The 21,708-nt window shown below is 36.6% G+C and overlaps 1 protein-coding gene across 12 annotated transcripts in view; it reads left to right on the top strand.

The window, feature by feature from the left end:
- The window catches only part of LOC123746263 (heparan sulfate glucosamine 3-O-sulfotransferase 5), a 33,713-nt gene extending 12,322 nt beyond the window's left edge, over nt 1-21,391 (top strand). For 6 of the 12 annotated variants that reach the window (XM_069314879.1, XM_069314877.1, XM_069314878.1 and 3 more), the window contains 2 exons: nt 137-302; nt 1,413-20,611. In XM_069314879.1, coding sequence (XP_069170980.1) covers nt 137-302; nt 1,413-1,516 — 270 coding nt within the window. In that variant the 3' untranslated portion in view covers nt 1,517-20,611. Of the gene's footprint in view, nt 1-136; nt 20,612-20,954 lie in introns of those variants that run through there. The other 6 variants (XR_011225146.1, XM_045727595.2, XM_045727599.2 and 3 more) reach the window with 6 other exon arrangements.
- The last annotated feature ends 317 nt before the right edge of the window (nt 21,392-21,708 follow it).

Raw genomic sequence — 21,708 nt, 5'->3', positions numbered from 1 at the left:
TTGTCTTCTATCTCTTTCTCAAGGTTTCTTTCCTCCTGTTGAACTATTGTGTGCATATTTGTGTGTGTATGTGTGTAAACGTTTCACTAATACTCAAATGTCTGTGTGCACCGTTAATTTGATATTTCATTTTCAGGTGCAACAGTTCTTAAGACTTCCTCTCCATATAAAGCCTGATAATTTCTACTTCAATGAGACTAAAGGTTTTTATTGTATGAGAAATGAAACCTTCCAAAAATGTTTAACAGATGCCAAGGGTCGACCACATCCGTATGTTGATCCTGCAGTAATGTCTCGTTTACGTAAGTTTTTTGCCCCCTTTAATGAGCAATTCTATGAGATGATGGGACGTAATTTTGGATGGCCTACCTCCTAATACACATTTGCAACAAAGTGTGGCTAGTCCAGGAGTTCCGTGTTGACGATTCCAGTGGTGGCCGGTGCAAATGTACAAGTATCATTGACTGATTTTATATATATATATATATAATATATATATTGTAATTATAGTACAATTTTATGGTGATTATATATTTTACTATAGTTTATGATAATGTGATTGATCTATGTCTGCCATGCCGTAATGTTTACCACTGATGTGGGAAATTATTTTGCCTGTTAATTCCATATTTTCTGTAACGGTGAGAGACACAAATAATATATGACCAAAAACTCTATAAGAATGACTCGTCCGTGCTGTGGCTTATTCCGAGTCGTTAGGAATTACTGTAAGCTTACAATAATGATCAAAGTTAATTACATTTTTACGTCATTATAATATATATTTTTGTTTTCTCAATGATAGTGCAAAAAAAATATAGGTCACATTAAATAAAATTGACTTTATCACACTCAGTGTGGTTCTCCTCGTCTTGAAATATTGAAACGAGAGGGTAAGAAATATTCCTACTTGCATTTAAAGTATCGTAGTTTTTATGGGTCGGAGGAAGTTATCTTTGGAGTGAGTTCCATTGTCTCTCCTCTCATCAACCTACTTACATATTGATTTATATATTTATTTTCTTCATTGCGAATGAATGAATGATTGAATGAAGTAATTGTTTGTATAGCATTTACAGAATATTGGCCGACACAGTCATCACGCACAGTTTTTTGGCGACGTTTGGAAGCATGTTTATGGGTACAATTAAAAGGATGAATTTAAACTTTATATTCTATCCTATTACAGTATATATTTAAGATAGTACGTAAAAGCACTCTGACGATAATTACAGCTTAGGTAATTGCAAAAAGTAGTGCAGTACATTGTGATATTTTGTTTTATTGTAAAGTTTTTACTTTTAAAGTTAATCATAATTAATTGCAATTATCAGTAACATCATAAATATAAATAATTGGACACAAAATTAAGACTGCTCAAATAAACTGTCTTGTACTACTTTTTTTTTCAGTTGATTATCATGCCTTAAACTATCAACTCAATAAAAGAGGCATTAAGAGGCTTGCCATTAGAGGACTGTGGGTGAACAACAGTGTCGGTACAATACACAAATGAGATTTTTAATACCAGGTATATATTTTGTGATGTGTATATGTGTGTGTACTCACCTAGTACTCACCTAGTTGTGTTTGCGGGGGTTGAGCTCTGGCTCTTTGGTCCCGCCTCTCAACCGTCAATCAACAGGTGTACAGATTCCTGAGCCTATCGGGCTCTATCATATCTACACTTGAAACTGTGTATGGAGTCAGCCTCCAGCGTCAGTGTGTGTGTGTGTGTGTGTGTGTGTGTGTGTGTGTGTGTGTGTGTGTGTGTGTGTGTGTGTGTGTGTGTGTGTGTGTGTGTGTGTGTGTGTGTGTGTGTGTGTGCATATGGTTATTCCTGTGTGGTTGGTCATGTTGTTGTTATTGATAAAAAGAGAGAGCCTGACTATGGGTTCTGTTTGTAGGTGTTAGCATGGTGTGTGCGATACCAATCTCTAACCCTCTACTCTGTTCCAATCGCTATCTGAGATTTCCTTTTGTGCTCCAATCATCATGTGATTTGTTAAACGTTTTTTTTAGTTATGTGCGTCTCAATATCACAAGAACACTGTAGTGAGTTTGTTTTCATTTATTATCGTGTGGCATCGTATATAGCATACGCATTACTATTTTCCTTATGATTAGTGTAATTTACGAATAGATTGTTAAGTGTCTTATAAATAATCAATCTGCATTTTACTTGAATATAAGCAAAAAATGCAACCTTCAGAGCACTAATGAATTTTGTCGTTAATAGTCACTTTGAAGTGTTCAGAACCCTTGTATTACATGCAGTATTACCAAGCATTGGTATCCTGGTAAAATATGGAATGCACTACTGCCAAACATCACACACTTCTCTGACACACACATTCACATTTTGCAGTGTACGCAAGTGTTCTTGGTCGGTACTCACACCATGCTATACTACAAAAGGGAGAGTTCTTAGCTTATTAGATTAAACTGTGCTATAATTTACTCGCAATAAATCACTACAGGTACATAGTGTGTGCATGGATTATTGTTTATATAAAAGGTTTGTGTTGAATGCATATTTGTGTGTTTTGTAAAATATATTTGACATAGTTGTTATAGAGATAACTGAAAGGCTGTATTCCTATTTCTTGTCACATTTAAGGATGTTATACATTTTATGTATTAATGGTTTAGTGTATTCAGATTTTTAGAAGATTTAAGTTACCAATGAAGACGAGAATATATTCCTTGGTGTCTAACGCACAGTGTATTAATAGGTATATTGGTTACTATGTTGTGGAAGTACATAATCAGAACCAGATGGTAACTTGACTGCACCTAGGGACGATATCAGGAAGGATTTTGCTCTCAGGAAGGCAGCAATTTGTGGCAGCAATGAGGATAGTCATATTTGTTGCAACTAAGAAAAGTGAAAAGGAGGGTGGGAAAGAATCTTAGGTCTAATCCTTAGCTCAAGAAGTGAGCTCTTATCTTTCTCTTGTATCGCACAGTATTTATAACCCCCATGCACCTTTACCCAGGCCTTATTGGGTCTGGCGTGTGTCCCGGGAGCTCCCCGTTCCCACTGCACCATCATCTGGGCTTCATAGGGTCCAGTACACGTTGTGGGCGTTGTCATTTTTGTCAATGTTGTGGCCTTTTTAATCAGGGACAGAAGGTGATCTTAAACTCTACATTACAAGATAAGACAAATGTGTATGTATTAACATGTTGCATATAATTTTTGTTGGTATCATAAACATGAGTAACTTATAACTTGAGAACCAAAGTTTCAGTCTTGGCAGGGTATGTTTATAATTTTAATAACTGATACAGTAGATCATATTATCTATACATTAGCATATTCTAACACTGAATAATGTGTAGCTTTTAGTACTGATAAGCATTGTTTCAGTCGTCTAACAAAGTATTTTATTAGTTATTACCTGCAAGTTCAATTATTATGACTCTGTCCCCTAGTTCTCTAATTTAGTATGTTTGTATATTAAGTACATTTCGCATATCTTAACATTGTGGCATAGTGTTGTGTTATTTGGCATTTCTGTATTAGTTATAGACAAATATTATAGTCTAAAGTATAGTAAAGTATTCTACATAATCAAATTAAGATATGTTTGTGTCTATTTACTTAGGGATAAGGAAGCTACACAAGTACCATTGCATTAAGCACTTGCCGAGTGTCTTATAAGTCAAGGAATGCTTTTGCAGCCAGTTGATTGCTATTCCTAGAATAGTGCTTCTGAATGATAACAAGGTTCTCAACATGGTTCTCATACAACATGGGGTGCTCATACAACATGGTTCTCATACAACATGGGGTTCTCATACAACATGGTTCTCATCCAACATGGTTCTCATCCAACATGGGGGTTCTCATACAACATGTTTTATTAAGAATGATATAACCCATTTTGCCTATAACATTTAAACATTTAAAGTACTATCTAGCAGTGTAATGCATGTAATTACAGTTGGAAAATTTATTAAATTTTTTTATATTTTTGTCTTAAAAGTGGATTTTAGGTTCACCTTGTGTTCCTGTGCAAGCGGCATTTAGTAACGAGTCTGTCCAGTCCTGCACTTAGCCTGGGGAGGATTTTACTACCTTCCCAGGCCTCTATTTGCACTGATATTAATGTATGTTTAAAGATATACTGTATATAACTTTGTGGTTATCTGCTATCATTCATACATGCGTGCTATCATTCTTGCATATATGCTGTTCAAACATTCTCTTATGTGGAACTATTTATTTTACTTTGAGAAGGTTCTTATATTGAGAAATTGTCTTCAAATGTATATTTTTATCCAGTTTATATATTGATGATACCAAAAACCCTGCTGTTAATGGGGTATTGTTAGTTATATCTTAAGCAATGATGGGTCTGAAGTCAAGGAATAGATTTTATTCAACATTTGTTAAGCTAGAAATATTTCAAAGTAAAATGCCTGATGTTAAATGCTCATTTAGTGTTGTACTATTACATAAAGTTGCCTACTTTCACATTTTTGCATTGCTTCTTGCTTATTTCTTTGCTATACAACTTTCTCAGAATCTCGTCTGACTTGTATTTTGATTTCTTTGACCACGTTAACCTAAAACTATAGACTCCATTTTCGGACATCATTATCCGTAAATTTGTACTTAGGGTATCGGTTTTATAACTCGTTAGCATAATTTGAAACCAGTCATCTAATAGCTGGAACAATAACTTGACTGCATGCATTCCATGTGTTGACAGAGCGAAGCCAGTAGACAGTGCCTCTAAAGGAATTATATAAAGTTCATTTGAACTCAGATCTTGATAATACAGAAACTGTGCATGGAACTTGGACAGGTTTTTGCCACTATTATTAAGCCCGAGGGATTTACATATTCATATTCTGAGTTTTAAGTAAGATACAGTACCTATAAAAGTGTTATAATATTCATGTGCAGTAATTCATTCTTGCCAGTTTATCTGATTCTGGATTATGATGTAGAGTAATATTGTAACATATTTAAAGATATTGAATTGCAAAGGAAGGTGAGTTTTATATTAATATATATTTATATGGGTAAAACTCATGTCAAAAGTGATTTCTTCCATTTAAGCTCTTGCTGAACCAAAGTAAAAGGGTTGTCATGTGTTTGGCTTTGTTATTAATACGAGTATACTAGGTGCAATAAAATATATAGAGCTTATATACTAAACATACAATATATCCAATACCTATGCACATCTATACTGTCTGTGAGAGCAACAACTTTATTAGTTTTGCAAAGCATGTAATGCTCGACTTGTTCTCGAATACTGTGTTTGTTTGAGGCTCGGTCTTGGGACTGTCACGAACACATAACGTAGTCCTTCTCTCTCCAGTGTACCTTTAAAACCTGTTCTGCGTAGACATTTTCTTTTTCTGATTATTGATGTATGTAGAAATTATTAGGAATAAGTGCGAGTGCAGATGTCACAAGTCAAAAGTTTTAGAATTCGGTATTAAACAATAAAGGGAAACTTTTATATAGGTAGAATTATGTGTACATAACCATACAGAGACTATACCAAGATTTAGTGATATTTACAAATGTATATTTATCGATATTTCAAACAAATGTTGGCGAGTTGATGCTAATGTATAATTAATTAGCAAATGGTGAATAATCCTTTACCTTGATTCTCAGACCATCTCGGAATACTTTGCTACATTTGTACCTGACCATGTGAGTGACACGCTTATCTGTTAAATGCAGTCATATTAGTTTTGATTTTTTTTCGGAATGCTGCAGGCCGAGTTTAACAAAGGCTTGTAAAGAAAACCTGCAGCATATTGGGACCAGACAGTTTTACTGTGGTATTAGATTAAGATATGTGTTTTATATTGACTCGTCAGGAAGTATTTAGCAAGACATGATATTTTTGTGAATGTACAGTATATTGTCCTGATGTGGCTAAATATGAATTTAAGATGTTTTCACATCACTGATAAATGATGTATAAGCAATTCATGTTAAGGTTGCCTGAAGCAATAAAAAGAGGTTTGATAATTTGTAGGATATATTGGTTTGCTGCATAATTTTTTCTTAAATGTTCACTTAAAATATCTATGTACAGGATATTAGCTTAATCTTTCTTTTTAATCTGATGCTCTTTTGCAAGTACAGTATTGTAATTCTTTCAGGTGAAAGGTCATCTTTAGAAATGATTTTGTAAAGGGTAAAGTTTCAAACTCCAATATTGCTATGAACTTGAGAGAAAAATTTGTATGCCAAAATTCAAATTCAAATGTTTATTCAGGTAAAGTACATACATATAAGAGGTGATACAAAAATTGATAGATTTATAGATAGAGCTAGTACATACAATGCCTAAAGCCACTATTACGCAAAGCGTAAAGAGCGTATTGTATTTATTTACTGTCAATACGCGTATTTAAGCGTATTGACAGCACTAATATCCTCTTGTGTTCAGCCAACTCACTTGATTCACTGTTGTTGTTCGTAACAATCTCGCATAAACCAGGGACATTTTCCAGTTCTGACAATATCAAACTTTAGCAAGCTATATTTATTTTTAAAATAAACATTCCATTTTGTTTCTTATTAGTGTTCATTGTGTGCATATACTGTATGTATGTATAACTGTGTGTGTGTATACACACACACACACACACACACACACAATTTGGTAGGGGGGCCTGTGGCTGAGTGGACAGCACTTGAGACTCGTAACCCTAAGGTCCAGGTTTGGTCCCCGGCGATCACAGAAAACAAATGGGGCAGAGATTTTCACCCTGATGTCCCTGTTACCTAGCAGTAAATAGGTACCCGAGAGTTAGACAGCTGTTACGGGATGCTTCCAGGGGAGATGGTGCGTGTGTGGGGGGGGGGGGGGGGGAAGGGTTGATTGACAGTTGAGAGGGAGGCCGAAGGAGCAGAGCTCAACCCCCGCAAGCACAATTAGGTGAATACACACACACACACACACACACACACACACACACACACACACACACACACACGGGTATGAGCTACGAGGAGACACTATGAGAATTAAACTTCATGTCGCTGGAAGACAGAAGAGTTAGGGGGAGGACATGATCACCACATACAAGATTCTCAAAGGAGTTGATAAGGTAGATAAAGACGGATTATTTAACACAAGGGGCACATGCACTAGGGGACACAAGTGGAAAGTGAGTGCCCAAATGAGCCATAGAGATTGTCAATTTTGTTGTTGTAAGTGGCACGGTAGTTAACAAATGGAATGCTTTGGGAAGTGATGTGGTGGAGGCAGACTCCTTACACTAGGTGTGAAAAAAAAAAGTAGTTAGAAACAGTTGATTGATTGACAGTTGAGAGGCGGGTCGAAAAAGCAGAGATCAACCCCCGCAAGCACAACTAGGTGAATACGCACGCACAGGCAGGCAGGCAGGCGAACGGACAGAGAGAGGGAGAGATGGGGGGGGTGCATAAAATCTTCAGACCTCGATATAATGTAAATTGTTAAAATTCTGAATAATTTGGCCACCAAAACAAATTTTGAGAATCTGAAAAATGGGATATGAAGTTTAAAAACATTTTTGAAACTTGGACTAACTCTGCATCAAAATTGCTGTGATGCTCATTATCCAGATCAAATGATACCTCGGGTCTTGAGGAAACAAATTCCATAGGTAGAGGCTGTGAGGAAGCTTCAGGCATCTCTTCACATCCTGCTATTTTTTTTTTTAAACGTCATTTTTCAGGTTAATAAGTATTCTAATTTTTCTTATACTGGTATTTTACATTAAGGTGAGAAAGTGCAAGTATTTGTAAAATGTCTGAGCATATAAATGATCACATCAGGGAAGAATATGTGTAATATAGAAAATTCAAATGTGTAATTGGGTATCGGCCGTTTACTTGGCAGAATTAAGTAAAAAGAATAGACACTGTTGGACAACCATAATTTAAAACAGATATCAGTGTAATTTCAATGAGGCTATAATTTCTTTCTGAATAATAAACACTCAACCAGAAAGAGACTTAATTAAAAGATGTACTTTCAAGTTATCACATTACTTTTTAATAAATAGATAATGCGGGTTGGCCCATCACTGCTCACTGAAATACTCGCGTGCAATACTCAAATCGTTCAAAGGTTTAAATGGTCTCGTATTAGTCTCCAATTTAGGCACTTTGTTTTATAAGGATTGTTGTAAATAGTCACAGATTACATTTTTTCACACAAATTCGGAACTTATGTGAATTGGTAAACATATTGGCCTGAAATGATAATCTATTCTGGTTTATCAGTATAGAGTATCAGTTCAGCCCAAGCAAATACGCTTGACACTTTTATGCTTCTCTACACCATTGTTAGTGCTTTGTGATATAAGCGTCCAGTCAAATGTCATGTAATGGCTATGGGGAGTGAAAATAGGCTCTGTGAATAATACAAACATGGTTAAAAACCATAGAAAATGGAACAGCAAAGCCCCAAGATTCACAAGCCACTTGGCGGTAAAGCTATTCTAACATTAGTTCCACCTGCGCGCTAGCAGGGAATGTGCACGTTCCTCCTCAAACCACCAACTATACCGTGGTGTGAACAGGCTTTAATTGGCTTGTTGAACCTCGTCTTACTGAAGGCATGGGTATGTCCCTCTTTGCACTCGGCTATATTTAGTGCCCTCTGATTATTTCGCACTTTGATGGTGCTACATAGCCTTCCCGGTTTGGTGCCTTCTTTTGATAATTACCTTACCTTGCACTTGGCTAGGTACTAGTCAGACCTAACAGTACTTACTTTGATCAAGAGATGTGCACATCATCCATAAAAATAATATAAATACTGTCACGGGGGAAATTTTGTATGATATTGGCAAATACTGTAATAGGATAGTATTCAAGTACAGTACGTTGAGAGAGAAATGGAAAAAAAATAAATTAGAGATACCTGTATGTTAAACTGAAGTTGGGATATGGTAGTTATAGTATGGCAGCTGCCCATAAACACATTAATAAAATGGAAAAAAAATCACAGGGATCAAGTGGACCCCAGAACTAAGAAATATGAACTACGAAGAAAGACAGAATGAATTGGAAAATTCGTATACTGTACTGCACTATAGCCCACAATAGAACACCCGCAAGATTAGTATGCAGTACAGTAAATGAATGTCACGTAATGTATGGCTGAAGATTATTGTTATAGGTACAGTACCATTAAAATATAGAACCAGATGCCACGTTCCCAGATTACTACATAAATATTGCTTGACAGTTGGTATAGCCACCAAAGAGTAGTACTGTACAGTACTGTATATTCAAAACCACTGCAGATTTTCAATATTTATAAATTAAAGGCAGTGTGTAATAACAGTAAATGAAATAAGTATGAGTGGCTGAAAATGATGACTCTATTCATAGTTTTAAAAGAAGGTATGAATAAGGACACAAATGGCGATTCTTGAAGGACTGATTCTATTATCCTATACTATCCCTGATTTGCATAAATGACAAACCAGAGGAAATAGACTGTACATATTGACATTTGCATACAGTGTAAAGCTGGTGGGAATAAGGACACCAGAAACTACAGAATATTGAAGGAGGACTTAGATATGTTACAACAGCACTGACTAGGTTATTTGTGTATTGGCCACACATGCTTAACTCGTAGGCATTTGATGGAGCTCCTGCTCCTTATTGTCCAAACTCCATTGTCCCACTTAGTCGTGGATCTCTTTGTAGAATGTCTCAATTTTCAGGACGATCGTATATCTTGCTTTCCTATTGTCCCTCGGGATCATTTGTTCCTTGATCAAATCCTTGGTGAATCCGATACCTTTGATATCACTTGATTTGTGCCCTTTTGTTTTTATATTGATATCCTGAGTGATATTTAACACCTTTTGAATATCCAGCGACACTGACGGTAATACATAGTCTTCCCGGCTTGGCGCCTTCTTTTGATAATTACTTACTTGGATAAGTTACACAATGGTCAGTGCAGCCGGGTCACAACCAAAAGGTCCTGTGTTAGATTCCTGCTTCAGGATGGAGATATTTGGGCACATTTCCTTTCAGCTGATGGCTCTGTTTACCTAGCAATAAGTACCTTTGAGTTGGGCAGCTGTTGTACTCGCCTAGTTGTGTTCGCAGGGGTTGAGCTTTGGCTCTTTGGTCCCACCTCTCTACTGTCAGTCTTCTTGCCTAGAATTAACAAAGATAGCTACAGATGAGAAAGTTGAAATGAGTAAGTATCATGAGGAATTTCTAAACTGGCAGGAGTAGTGACTAAGCAGAATGCATTGTGAGGAGAAGTGGATTCCAACCTGATACATGTACTCGTGTATATGTAACAGCCCAAATGGGTTGGTAGGCATTACACCAGTCAATTAGTTCATTCCAGGTACCAGGAGTTAGAGGGAAATCTCCACTAATTCAACTAGGTGAGTGCTCTTGCATACATGCGCATGTGCATACACACTATTCGTGACTTTTATGAGACCAAAATTGGAATATGCAACAGTTTTATGGTAAACATATTTCAAGAAGCACATCAATAAAATGGAAAAGGTGCAAATGCATGCTACAAAATGGCTTCGAGAAGTGAAAACAAGAGTTACAGAGAGAGGCTAAAGGCATTAAATATACCGAAGATTGAAGAAAAAGAGGTGTTAGGATCACCACTTGCAAAATAAAAATGGGAATCGACCAAAGAAATTCCTGAAAACAGTAATTTAGCATGACCCTGGGGCACATTGGAAAAGCACTCGCCCGGCGCTTCGCAAGCGCTTTGGCCTGGGTTCGTATCCTGGCCAGGGAGGATTGACTGGGCACCAATCCTTAACTGTAGCCTCTGTTCACCCAGCAGTGAATGAGTATCTGGTTGTTAATGATTTGGAGGTCGTATTCCAAGGAAAAATTAGGATTAAGGATCTTCCCGAAATGCTGTGCATGCTAGTGGCTTTACAAGAATGTAAGAACTCTATGTATGTATGTAATTTCAAGAACAATAGGTCACAGATTCAAGCTAAGAAAAAAGAGGTGCCAAAAATTATTAGACAGTTTTCTTTTGCAAACAGAGTGGTAGATGGTTTGAACAAGTTAGGTGAGAAGGTGATGGAGGCCTAAACCGTCTGTAGTTTCAAAGCGTTATATACAATACAACAATACAATTTTATTTAGGTAAGGTACATACATACAATAAATTTTTACAAGGATTGGTTGACTTATAGGTAGAGCTAGTACATACAATGACAGATATGACAGAGTGGTAGGAAGATGGGACACCACGAGCATAACTCTCATCCTGTAACTACACATAGGTAATTATACACATGCATAAATCACATGCAGATATTTTTTTTTTCCTCCCCCAACTTGAAATTCGCACAAATTAGCATCAGAGGCAGCATTTATCTTGGAAAAAGTTGTGCACTACCTCCGTATCTTTTTTTTTTAAGTTTTTCAGGTAAACTTCATTAATGTCAAGGTTTATCAGTAGAACTTGTACAGTATTTTCATAGCATACAGATAGGTGTCACTTGCATGGAAAGGTGTGGAATATATGCAATATCATTCAAAGTGAAATATTTTTTATGAATTTTGTGATGTGCTGTACTGTATAAGAATGTTATTTTCAGCCAGTTATTGCTGAGGATTAGATATTGCTATATGTTACATACAGTACTTGCATTATGTATGTTGGCTAAGGCAGATTTAACCTTGTGTTAAATAATAAATTTACTTCGAACAAAAAAAAAAGTTATGCTTGGAGGGCGATAGTCAAGATCTAACTAACAAACATTGAAAATATGTTTAATTGATGCATTTTATTCCAAAAATGATCCTGAATGCAATGTTAAATTCAAAAAGTGTTGAATGTTGATTAAATGCTTCTTTCCGGTGGGCCCTTCGGTTGTTTCCCGAAGCTAGCTGCCTGGTTATCCTTGGGACGTTGCCAAGGGGTCCAAATCAGACAAATATTGATATTCCAGTTATATTGACTTGACTTTTGGTAACCCCAGGCATAATTTGTAGCCATTTTATATGATGACTAAACATAGAACCACAAAGCTTTTCAGATTGTTCCCTATGGTGAACAGATATTTTTCATAGTGAAAATTGTTGATGTAGAATTGATGTTGCACAAGGTAATGAACATTTAATACTGTTGGCTTCAGTTTTATGAAGAAATACTTATTTTGCAATACGATTGACTTCAGTTTCATGAAGGTTAGTTACTTTGAAGTATATTTTATTCCGTAGCCGGATATAATATATAAGAACTGGGAGGATATGTGTTAATTGTTCTCGGACATTTTGGTATCACTTTTTTGTGTGATGTTCCCAGATATTTTTGTCAAGATCTGTAAATGGCCAAGTTTGTGCCGTGAAAAAATAGAGATGTTCAATAATTATTTGCCATTATGTCAATGAATATATAATTGTTACAATTTCTAAGGCAATTTATTGCTTATAGTACAGTCTGTAAAACAGCTTGTAACAGCAGTTTATTAAGGTTGTGCATATTGTTAAAGAAATGCTGATCTTGTTTATTACAGGGCCAAAATTAGAGTATAAATCCTTCATAATAGATTGGTCTTTGTTATTAAAATGTATAGAAAAGGTCCATATATATATAGCAAGTAGTCTTATCAGGGAACCTGCAATGCTCAATTTTCTTTTTAATTTTTTGTTTAAGTTAAGCAATATTTTAGTTAATGTATTTTTTTCGTAACAGCAGTTTTTCAGACATTATAACATCCAGTTCAAGTAAGTTTCAATATCTAAGAATACAACTGGTCAAAAAGTATTAAAAATATTTTGGCAAGTATGGCCACCTGAGTACTGTATTATCATCGCCCGAATGCATGGGGTATTGTCAGTACTGTACCTAAACAGTGCGTATGTGTGGTATGTTACCTTGAGGTTACCTTGAGGTTCTTCTGGGGCTTAGCGTCCCTGCGGCCCGGTCGTTGACCAGGCCTCCTGGTTGCTGGACTGCTGCTGTTGCTGCTGGTAACTTGAATCTTGTCAATGCAAACATTACCTTGAGATGATTCCGGGGCTTTGCGCCCCCGCGGCCCGGTCCTAAACCAGACGCAGTAATTTTTCCCCATTTTGGATAAATCAAATTGAAATTTTACGGGCTCACCATAGCCCGTGCAACATGGAAATTATAGTCCCAAGTAGCTAAATCTAAAACAACAATAACAACAACATATGAAGTATTGTTATTACACTACCTGGATATGCTTTTATTTTTAGGGGGATTACAGGGTCCAAAGTTAAAGGCTGCAAATATAGGCCTAATGTGAAAGTGGCCAAGAAGATCTGCTTCTTAATTCATTTTTGTGTATATAATTTTATTTTGCAAGTTACTGATATTACTCTTAATATATAGATAAATTGTGCTAAATCAGACATGATAATACTTATGCAAGATCTGTTATTTTGCATTTTATCAAATTATTCATACAAACATTATTTTGTAGGCCTAAATTTGTATGTGATTCAGGTATTAATGAATGGCTTCTTTTCTTGATTTCCAGTAATAATGATTTATGTCTGATGCCTTGCAACAAAACAACCCTCCAAAATGGCAGCTACTGAACAAAAGTCTCTCAAGGATCCCTTTGTAGACATGATCTCTGGGGAGCCGGTCGGCCAAGCGGACAGCACACTGGACTTGTGATCCTGTGGTCCCGGGTTCGATCTCGGGTGCCGGCGAGAAACAATGGGCAGAGTTTCTTTCACCCTATGCCCCTGTTACCTAGCAGTAAAATAGGTACCTGGGTGTTAGTCAACTGTCACGGGCTGCTTCCTGGGGATGGAGGCCTGGTCGAGGACCGGGCCGCGGGGACACTAAAGCCCCGAAATCATCTCAAGATAACCTCAGGATGATCTTCTAACCATGTGCTATCGTGAGACCTGTCCCTTGTATAATGCTTTACCTGATCTTTCCATGAAGTAAGTTGTCTACCAATCGCTGAAACCCTTATGTTTCTTTCTTGTATATCTTCCTCATAATTACTGTCATTCATCAACAGGTGTCCCAAGCATCAAACTCCTACCTCTGCCATACTCACACTTTTTTATTACTAATTTCTTTCCACCTATTTAAACCATTTAAAGCTTAATCCGCCACAGCCACATCCACAGTCATTGTAACCACCACAGCCACTGCAGGAAAGGCACTTGTCATGCCTTTCGTTACACATTTCCACTAACAAACACACTACTGCTCCATTTGTTAACAGGGCAAAATTTTCTAATGGAGGTGGCTTGTTAGCTAACTATCGATGATAAAACTTTATTGCGCCACATGTTGCCTAGAGACAAGTACTTTTACTGCAGAGCTTTATTCAATTTATTATGATCTGAGTGTGTTATAATTCACAAGCCAACGATTGTTGGTTATCGTAGTTGACTTTCCAAGTGCTCTCGTGACCATGTAGTCCTTTTGATCCTTCTTATCGCATGGTGGTGGAAACTGAACATTCTATCTCATCCACATCTTTAGCGGGTAAAAGGCTACATCCGCTACAAACTGCACCATAGCCACACCCTCTGCATCCACTGTAGCCACAGCCATCACATCCACCACATACACAGCGACATCCATATATACTGCCAACACCTCTTTCTCATTACATTCACTCTTAAGTCATCATGCCAGCCTTTCCATATACTAATCAGTTCACATCTTAGAATGCACTGGCTTATTGATAACCTTCTCAGTTACCCTCATGGAATTTGAAACACACACAGCACAGTATATGGTTGTAATCACTATTAATTTTATTTCAGCCTCCAAACTTTCTAGCACTTGGGCTGCTTAATTCAATGTTTTATGTTGTAGATTGGTTTATCTTGCAATGCTAAAAGCTTATCTTATTGAGATCTTTGCCAAGGGTAATTTCCTCTTTATTCACACAAGGATTGGCTAATTTGCATCACCAAATGTTTATCTTCTTATTGAGATCTTTCGAGATCTACATGTGCTGCTTACCCCCAGAGGCTAGCATCTTCACAGTTGAACTGTATGCAATAGTGTGTGTTCTTTGTCAGCTGCTTTTCCATCGTCAATGCTCCTTTGTCAGTGTGGTTGACTCTTGCAGTGCTCTCATGGCTCTGGAGTCATTTAATCTTATGCATCATGTGGTAGTTGAAATCCAATATTGGCTGTTTCTTATCTGTAATTGTCTTAAGCTTTGTTGAGCTTTGCTGGATTTCCAACCATATTGGTATTCCCTCAAATTAGCTTGCGGACACTGCTGCTCAGCTGGCTATCCGCTCTTGTAATATTTCTTGGAAAGGCATTCCTTATTCTGATTTTTACCCTGTTCTTCATTTCTTGATTCGTGTATGGTTGCAGGATTATTGGACTTGAGTTACTGTACTGGTAGCAAATTGCATGCTCTTAAGGGTAGCCTGTCCATTTGGCCTTCCTCCTCCCACCGAAACTGGCAGTGGGAAACTGCTCTGGCGAGGTTACTTATTGGCCATATACGTTTAACTCAAAGGCACTTAATGGAGTGCTGCCTTGCTCCTTATTGTCCAAACTGCATTGTCTTTCTTAGTCATAAATCTCCTTGTTGAATGTCCTGATTTTTAGGACGTTCATGTGTCTTGCTTCCTAACTGTTCCTTGCAGTCATTTGCCCTGTGATGGTATCCTTGGTGAATCCGATACCTTTGATGTCGCTCGCCTTATGTGCTTTTGCAGTGTCCTATTGCTCTCCTATTGGCATCCTTAGTGATATCGGTTACATACTGATAATTATGTACAGTACTTGCTTCCCAACTGTCCCTCAATAGAATCCTAGGTGAATCCAACACCTTTAATATTGCTCACCTTATACGCTTTCATTCTCTTATTGGATTCCTAAGTGATTTTTAGCACCTTTTGACCATCCAGTGACACTGATAGCACTACATAGTGTTTCCCGGCTTGGTGCCTTCTTTTGATAATTGCTTACTTTCTAGCAGATTTAAGACAGGTTTTGCTAGGTTCCCAGCCATATTGATATTACTGTACCTTAAATGAGAGTGCAGACACTGCCACTAAGGAAGCTTTCCGCACTTTTCCTATTTCCCAAAAAGGCATTCCTTATTCATATTTCTACCCAGTCATTCATTTCTCAATCCGAGACCATTGGCAGGATCGTTGGTCTGGTGTTACAAGTAACAAACCACATGCTCTTACGGGGCAGCCTGTTGCCTTGGCCTGCCTCTTACCACCATAATTGGCATTGGGGAATGGATCTAGCTAAATTATGTATTTGACTATACATGCTTAACTCAGTCAATTAATGGAACAATACCCTGCTCTTTATTGTCCGAACTGCATTGTCCCTCTTATAGCTATGCACCTCCTTGTAGAATATCCCAGTTTTCAAGATGTTCATGTGTCTTGCTTTCCAAATGTCCCTCAATAGAATCCTTAATGAATCTGATACCTTTGATATCCCCCACATTATGTGCTTTTGTTTGCGTATTGGCATCCTCGGTGATATTTAGCGCCTTTTGAATATTCAGTGGCACTGGTGGTGCTACATAGTCTCCCTGGCTTGGTGCCTTCTTTTGATAATTACTTATTGAGAACTTGGCAGAGACATTTCCTCTTTATTCACATAAGGATTGACTAATATGTTTATTTTGTGTCATTGAATTGCATCATTATGTATTGAAATTTTGTCTATAGTCATTTTAATTTATATTTTTCTTTGAGAAAGAATTTCTTTAGTTCTGTGTTTGGTTGGCTTTAACTAAAATATTGTTTTGCCGAGATTAAAGGCATTGCAGGTGCACTGTATTTTCTTTAGCTGAGATTAGTGACATTGTAGATGTATTTTGTTAAGCTGAGATTAGAGGCATTTCAGGTGTATTTTGTTTACCTAAGATTAGCAATATGGTAAATGTATTTCCTGCAGTAGTCATATTGATGGGAATTTTGCCTGAATAACATTGAGCATGAAATTTGATTTGAATGCAAACACTATCCTCATACCCCAAGTTATTAAAATTTTATTAGAAGCCTTTGCTTTAAATGGAGAAACTCTTATGGGTTAAATAATATTGTTTTTGTTGGGAAAATTAGAAAGGTTTTGTTTTTAGAAAGAAAATAATGCTACTGAAATTGTCACTCGAGATGAGCTCCTCACGAGATCAACAAGGGCAAGGGTTCAACAAGCATTTGTGAGTCTACTTATGAACCTTATGAAACAAACCTGTACATCTTTTCTCAATCTTTGGAGGTTTTGTTTACATTCATTAAGCAGCGTATGAGCATCAGAACTTTCCAATCAAATGTTGTTATTGTTATAAACAGCCTTCTAGTACTTTTGGAGCTCATAAACTGTTTAATAAATGTAAACTAAGCCGCCAAAGATTGTGAAAAGATGTACAGGTTCGTAAGTAGATACGTAAATGCTTGTCAAAGCCTGGCCCAGGGTACTAGTGAAATGCTTTGTAAAATCACTGCCATTTTATATGGCTATGGGGGTATGTATTGTTTTAAAAAATGACAAGATTTTATTCATAGTATTTTTCTGAAATAAGAAAGCAAAATTTTTTTTGTTCCTATTTCTTCTACCAGTCCCGTATAATTCAGTTTAATTTTCTAGGTCTTGAAATAGTGGATCTTTTTAACTGTTATTGGCTCCATTATGTGTTTCTTCCATTAGGTCTTCCTCCAAGCTTCTGTCCTTCATGCTGGATGAAGAAGCCATAGTTGAGTCAGGATAATGATTCTCAATGGGCAGAACTGACTCTGAAATACTGTACTGTGAAAAACCAAAAACTCTTTCGTGTTTATATATATGTTGCAGTGAGCTGCCATGTATTTTATCATTCAGTTATATTGTGTGGAGATAATCAAAGAGATTGACTTTTGCTTGAAAGGTTTATATTCCAAATACGATATGTAATTATAGGAAGATTAGTTTTAATGGTGTGAAAGTGAGCCAACAGCTTCCTATATGCCAAACATGTTAGCAAGTAAATGTACATATCATTGTTACCTCTACCTCTTGAGTTTTGTCGGTTGTGTTCCTGTAGTCCCTATTGCTGTAGTGGTTAATAACTGTAAGGAAGCTGCTTTATATCAAACTTTATTTTACATTTTTGGTGTCAAGTAACAAGGTTACAAAAAGTGGACTAGTCATTACATATAATGTTTATCACATACCCAATGTAACTGACAATCTGAAATATGCATTTTGTACTGTTTTTTATATTGTGTGCATATCTTATTATACTCTTTCTTTCATATTTTTATATATTAAGGGTTTGCTAATTTTAAATTTATTACAATTCACATAGTGAAAGTGGGAATACTGTATTTTACTGTTAGTGTTCAAATTCTATTACTTGGGACACTGTCATATATTTGTTTTTGATGTTAACAAGACTTCAGAGTATATTCTGATAACACAGTCAAGTCTAATGGGCATTTTCAATATTATTATAGTATTTTGAAATTGTAATACTGTATAAATTCATATGGGCAATAGATCAGATGGCCCCCCTCTCTTATTTCAGGGTTGCTGTTTGTTCCTTGATATTCCTGGCCTCATATCTGAGCTCCTAGTTCTCATATCCCAGCTCCTTGTACCCATAACCCAGCTCCTTGTTCTCATTCCTCAGCTCTTTGTACTCATAACCCAGCTCCTTGTCCTCATATCCCAGCTCCTTGTTCCCATAACCCAGCTCCTTGTCCTCATATCCCAGCTCCTTGTCCTCATATCCCAGCTCCTTGTTCCCATACTCCAGCTCTTTGTACCCATACCCCAGCTCCTTGTACCCATAACCAGCTCCTTGTACCCATAACCCAGCTCCTTGTACCCATAACCCAGCTCCTTGTCCTCATACCCCAACTGCTTGTTGCTGTACCCCATATTCTTGTCCCCATATTCCTTCCAAATGCTGTACAGTATAGTCATACCATGTTAGCGCTTTCTCCTATGAATCGCCTTAGATTACCCAGGGACGTAAAGTAATTGACTACACTTTGAGTACACTAAGACTGTAGTGCCAATTTGTGGTCTGTTCAACTATCTCTACTTTAACCTTTATATTTCCTGTTCGTTGTCTTCCCCCTCCGCCCATATATGTCTTTACGGTTCCATGTTTCTACCCTCATACTTTCTCACTTGTTTGTGCTTGCTTGTTTCCTGATGCAAGCAAGTAGTGATGTTCCCCTTTATGAGAGCAAGAACACTATGAAGAATTCTTTGATGTTAATGAGCAACACTTGAATGCATTACAAATATCTAGGGGAAGACTCTACATACGCAAACAATACAGTGATGAGGAGCTCTTATGGAGGAGCAAAGATATAGATAATAGTGATTCATAGGACTGTATTGTGTATTAGGAATGTCAGTTGCACTTTACTGTGTTATTGAGTAACAGCAACATGGATATTGTGTTCCAATAGACAATGCTATACAGCTATACTGGATAAGCATTGACTTTTGATAATTACTTACTAGATAATACCAATTGAAAGCTTCGACAGTCTCCATCTCGACTCCTACTCGAAGTGAGAGAAATAAAAGTCGATTATGATTCAGTGTGGAGAATAGCTACGTCAAAGTTGCTTGCCACATTACTTAACCATTTAGAAAAGTTTCTTTAGAAATTATTATTGATTAGATAATAAAGTTATTCTTTTATTAATGTGATGTTTATGAAAGCTTTAATGTTACACAGTGAAGCATCTTTAAATCTAACTTTGATTAATCAAAAACTCCCTTATAAAAAGTCCCATTTACAAACTTTAATTCTGTATGTGCAATAATAATATTTAACATATAGTATTGCTCATTGGTACAGTATTGTATTCCATAGGATCTCAGTTCATACAACAATTTATTACGTTGAAAGGATTATGATCCAGCTATAATTTATACAGTACAATGGATAAGGGGTCTGGGTCTGGGTCTAATCTCAATTGTAGTAATTAGAATTTGCAGTATAGATAAATTAAGCTTTGTTTTAATATATATATATATATATACAGTATATACTGTATTTATTAAATTAATAATATGACACTATTTATTTACACTGGGCCCCAACCATTAGTTTATAGATTCGTCACTGTGTACAAATATTATTTATACTCTCAAAATGCAATATTTTTTTTCAAAATTCATTCAATGTTACCATTGAAACAAATGATATATTAAGCTTAAATTATTTAAACAGTAAATAACTGGTGCATTTACATGTAAATGATTTGGTGGATTGTTATGTTGGGTATTTCAGAAAGGCAATGAATAGTGTACTTAATCAGCATTTGTTCAGGGCTGATGTAGACAAAATTTTGTTCCTCACTACCATATCTATTTTTATATCTGCATCATTTATATCATAATTACATTTTTATTGCTTGAGTGTAGTGGCTCATCCACCATTAATGGTTTATGTTCAGTGATAATTGTAATGAATAAGGGCATAATGGGTGAGCCTGCTTTTATCTCATCCGTAGGAAAGAATATTGTAGTACTCTATATATGGGTTTGTTTTTTAATCTTGTAGATCTGGTTCTAATTCTCCCACATTTGCACTTGTTATATGCCTTATTTTTACATGACCAAGTCCTCGTGTCACCTTAATTACTGTTGATGTAATAAAAGCAAAACTTAGACGTGATTTGTTTTTCTACCCTTGAGAGAATGCGTGTTTTGATCTTTGCCACTTTCCCCTATGCTGCAGGTTTTAAAACTTAAAAATTAAGGAAACTGCTGTTGTTTTATTGCCCATTTGAGGTGGTTCCTAATTCATATCCACTCAAATTCATTCATATATATATATATATATATATATATATATAATGTATAATATGAATAAGGGTCACAATACCTAGTCCTAGAGCACTCCATTTTCAATGAGTACCCACTCTGACTTTACTAAATAATAACTAAATATAAATAACTATATACTGTTTCCTTTGATATAACCAATTTTTTTTTTTTTTTTTTTCTACACAGGTAGATTAAGGAACAAAAGACTGGTGACTCCTGTTAGCAGGGTGACAACTTTCCCAGCCCATAGTTCATTGCTGTGGCCCATTAGTTAAACTAGAATACGATCAGCCAATTATTTCAAAATCGGGGACCCAATCACTGCTGGGTGAACAGAGGCCAGTTATAAGGACTACCGCCTGTAGTCATCTTTCCCAGCCAGGATACGAACCTAGGAATTTATAATACGAAAAATACCGTCTTTGATTCGACAGTACGTACGTTAAAATTTATAAATGAGTCTTCGGACTTGCTCGGCCGAAGCAAAGACGGGCTTCTACCTGTCCTCAGGCTAGGTTCGTTATTTGGGGCTGCTGAACCCAAATAATGCGTATTAAAAAACAAATGCAAGATAATAATATTTCATACTAGAGTGTGCTAAATAGTATAGGTTAACTTGGGTGGTTAGGCGGAACTTTATGCTATTCTCTATTCTCTATGCTCTTCGTCTCCTGCTTTCTCGTTGTCAGTCTTCCTTTGTGGTTGTTGTTGACTCTCGTAGTGCCCTCATGGCTCTCGGGTGCTTTAATCCAGTTCATCCAGTAGTTGTCGAGATCCAGCATTGGCTGTTTCTCGTTCACAGTAAATTTAAGTCGGTTGAGTTTTGTTGGGTTCCCAGCCATATTGGCGTGTCTTTAAATGAGCGTGCGGATGCTGCCGCTAAGGAAGCTGTCCGCTCTTGTCCCATCTCTCGTAAAGGCATTCCGTATTCCGACTTTTA

Source organism: Procambarus clarkii, chromosome 80 (genome assembly GCF_040958095.1).
Source record: "Procambarus clarkii isolate CNS0578487 chromosome 80, FALCON_Pclarkii_2.0, whole genome shotgun sequence".
NCBI classification, from domain to species: domain Eukaryota; kingdom Metazoa; phylum Arthropoda; class Malacostraca; order Decapoda; family Cambaridae; genus Procambarus; species Procambarus clarkii.
The sequence above is the reverse complement of the archived record's forward strand: the minus strand, read 5'-3'. Positions and strand labels throughout refer to the sequence as shown.